This window comes from Gavialis gangeticus, unplaced genomic scaffold (assembly GCF_001723915.1).
Source record: "Gavialis gangeticus isolate Ggan-Ray unplaced genomic scaffold, GavGan_comp1, whole genome shotgun sequence".
NCBI classification, from domain to species: domain Eukaryota; kingdom Metazoa; phylum Chordata; order Crocodylia; family Gavialidae; genus Gavialis; species Gavialis gangeticus.
Window position 1 is genome coordinate 27748778 of NW_017729022.1, and position 3658 is coordinate 27752435.

General features: G+C 41.4%; 1 protein-coding gene across 2 annotated transcripts in view; it reads right to left on the reverse strand.

The window, feature by feature from the left end:
* The window catches only part of PTPRB (protein tyrosine phosphatase, receptor type B), a 111927-nt gene that overhangs the window by 74825 nt on the left and 33444 nt on the right, over nucleotides 1-3658 (reverse strand). For both annotated transcript variants that reach the window (XM_019514729.1, XM_019514728.1), the window contains exons 5-6: nucleotides 2365-2643; nucleotides 1065-1322 (exon numbers count right to left, since the gene is read on the reverse strand). In XM_019514729.1, the coding sequence (XP_019370274.1) occupies nucleotides 1065-1322; nucleotides 2365-2643 (537 nt within the window). The remainder of the gene's footprint in view (nucleotides 1-1064; nucleotides 1323-2364; nucleotides 2644-3658) is intronic.

The following is a 3658-nucleotide window of genomic DNA, read 5'->3' on the forward strand; positions in this document are numbered from 1 at the left end:
CAGTGGCAGGAGCCACCCCCACCCCCTGATGAGTGCCCCGCCCCACCCCAGGTGGGAAGCACCTGTCCTTGCCCCCTACCTCACCACGGGGGGGTGATCTGACCCCCCCATGCCCCTTCCCTCCCCCTCCCCTTCCACCACAATGGACTTAGTAGAGGGAGGCAGCTCTCCATGCTGTATGGGAAATCAGATTGGTATCAGCTGATATGCCTCCTTAAAAATTGAATATAGGTATCGGCCCCAAAAATCTCTATTGGTGCACCCCTAGTTTTCAGTTATGATTGTTCTAAAATGTAAGATGTCTCTTGTTGCTAGAGCTGGGGAGGAAATGCTTCCCTATACTATGCAGATTTTTAAGATTTCAAACCTTTTCCTTTTCACATCAGGGGTAAACAGAGATCTTGGGGAAAGAAACAGACATACACCCCAGAACAGCCAATGACCTAGTGCTTAGAACACTAACCTGATGTGTAGAGAACTCAAGCTCAAGGTCCTGCTCATTCTGTTTGGAAGTCTGCATTCAGGGAGTCCGTAACTCCACATTTTAGGAGAGAATCTTATCCACCAGGGTCAGTCTCTGTCTTTCTGACCCCATTATTTATATTCATATAATGTGAAAAAGCTTTGACAGGCAAACTCAGGCAACTTAGAGAGCAAAAACTCAAACCTGGGTCTCTCACATGCTAAGTGAATGCCTAGTCAAATAGGTTATGTTCCCAGTAAAAGCTGTGGTTCTAATGAATTAGCTTTTTTTAACCATTTCATTAAAATACCCCAACAGTTCTAAAGGGAATATATGGCTCTAAATTAAGATTTGTAAGCCCCCCAAAAGGGAACAACAGAAAATATTTCTATTCTCATAAAAGTCATTAAAGAGCTATAGATTAAAGAGGACTATGTACTGTCTAGATCCCTTCCTGCAAGTACTTCATGGGGGCAGTTAAAACTCTGACACAGATTAAAGACAGTAATATAGCCTATACTGTTTATTTTTGACTGCATCATGCAATCCTTAATTTAACCTTATGCTGTTGTTTTACTATGATGTATTTGAGAAATCCTACCTGTCCTAACAAGTTTAAAGTTGTAGCTCTCCAGCCCTGCAGCTTCAGTTATGACAGAGAGATTATACAGGTGTCCTGCTGTAAGTCCAGAAAAAGTGTAGGCGGTTAAGTGTTCCTCCTGCTTAATCTCCTGATTTTTTTTGTCATTATCCAGCAATACCAGCCTGTATTGATCCACATTCCCAGAACCACGTTCCCATGAAACACTGATCGTGTCCGTCTTGACAATGACCTGAATATTTTTCACAGGAGAGGGAACTGTAGGAATGAAAAACACATGTTTTATACATAATGGTTTTCTTCACTATTTGAGATTCAACTATGTAACTAACAACTGAAAGATTTTAAGATGGTTTAGTGCTTCCAAAAAGCAAAAGCAAAATTTATGGCTAAATATGATGTGACAACATTCTTTCTCACTTAGAAAATGATTGTCAAAGTTGGCAATGGAGTCTTGATTTATTTCCATTTATAACTATTATGCTCTGCTTACAGACATAAAAAACCCCCAAATGGTACTTTACTTTAAACTCTTCATGCCCCTGTACTGAGCCTAGCACATGCCCAGAAGAGGCATCACATTAGGTGGCTCACCCAATGTCTGTATAGATCTGGCATTTCAGTGGGGCTTTTTGGGAACTTTTATTTAATAGTTGATTGAATCCGCTTTAGATAAAAGCACCAAAAAAGCCCAGCTGAAGCGCCTAATCTATATGGACGCTGTGGAGCCAGGTCTAACTAATGTACTGCTTCTTCCAGTTTGTCACTCCATGTGCAACCCTGGCCCGGCCCCACTGCCAGGAAGAGCCTGGTGCTGCTCCCAGCCCCCAGTGGCAGCCCGACCTCTGCCACACACACATCCAGGAGACACATGATCCTCCATGCTTTCCCTGGGGTGCACCAGTGGCAGAAGCCACCCCCTCTCCTGCCCCATGCCCCCAGATGAGCTGCTCTCAGCTCTGTCCCAGGCCCTGCCCCACCCTGGCTGGGCAGCGCCTGTCCCTGCCTCTGCCATAGCCCCACCCCCACACCCTCCTTCACTGTGGGGTCCTCGATCTGCCCCACCTGCTTTCCCCCTGCCCCTTTTCCCTCACAGACTTACCAGCTGGACACTGCCGACCTGCACACATGCATGGAACATTTATCAGTGACATTATTGGCCACATCAGCCAAAAAAAGCCTACTGCCGATAATGTCAATTTTGCTTTTATTGGCACCGATACAACATGAACCGATGTATCGGTGAACCTTTAATTGTAAATAGCCTTATTCAGATGAATCACAGTAAAACACATCTTACCAGTAGACCCACTGATCTGAAGTGCAGAGGTACTTTTATTTCCAGCAACTGCAGTTAGGACAATACTGTATTTGCTACCAGGGATGAGACTGGAAAAGGTCTGCTCTGTTCTGGAAACACCTCCTGATATTGGGATCTCCTTTATCTGTTTATTACTACGATCATATAGCTGTAACACATAAAAGTCTACCCTTCCTGGAGATGCACTCCACCAGGCCTGTAAGCTTGTAGATGTAGTTTTGTCTTTATTAAGTTCAAACTTAGCAGGTGGTAAAGGATCTGCAATTAAAAATAACATAAAAATATTAATTTACTTGGGGTTTTAAGCAGCTTTGTTCAATCAGTACAGACCATTTTTCAGTTTTTCATTTTTCTACTGCTAATCTTCCTGCACAAGGCTTTCTTTGCTCCATTTCCAAATGGCAGATTCACTGAAAATACAATTAATTTTCCCATGAGATGGTCCTAAGTGACCCAGAAATGTGTATACTATAGAAAAAGGCATGCTGTGCTGCATATAAATAATGAGTTTTGAAATATGTTGACATTAAAACCATGACAATGCTGTATCATAAAATAGATCTGCAATAAGACTGCCTCAGGATAACGTTGTCTATAAATATGGCACTAGTAGCTTTAGTGTTAAGACACTTACGCCAGACTATATTATTAATGAGGCTTTTGAGTTAGATTCACTACACCAAGATCATAAATAAGTGTGCGACTTATTTCAATTTTTTCTAGATGGTAAGTTAGTCACAAACCTGTGTAATTAAAAACTCTTTATGCTACAATTTTAAGTAGTAATCTTTTGCTTTTTGCTATTTCCTTCCATATACCAGTCTAGTCCTGGAAAGGCCTTTAGTACTAGAAATACTGTCCTGCTTCACACTTGCTGGGCATTTGCTTTAAAATGATAACAAACAGACTGAAAAGGAGAGACTGCTGATTGTTGTTGTGGTTTTCTGTTAGGTTGTTCATCAACTCAATATATTTTATGTAACACAAAAGACATTTATCATACACTTACGTAATAAAGTTCTAGTTGGCTTTTGTATTTGGCAATGAAATTATGTTATTATACACAAAAGAAAGTGCATTAAAAAAACCTCCAGAAATTGCACAGTCAAATGCTCATAAGTTCAGAGTTCAGAGTGTACAGCAACAGGGTTGCCCATGCTACTTGAATTCAGTCCTTCTGGGCATATAGTCTTGTCCAGTATCACAAGGAAAGGGTCTACTAGCTCTCCAGGTAACTTACCAGTGCAGCACCTTATATATATATATATATATA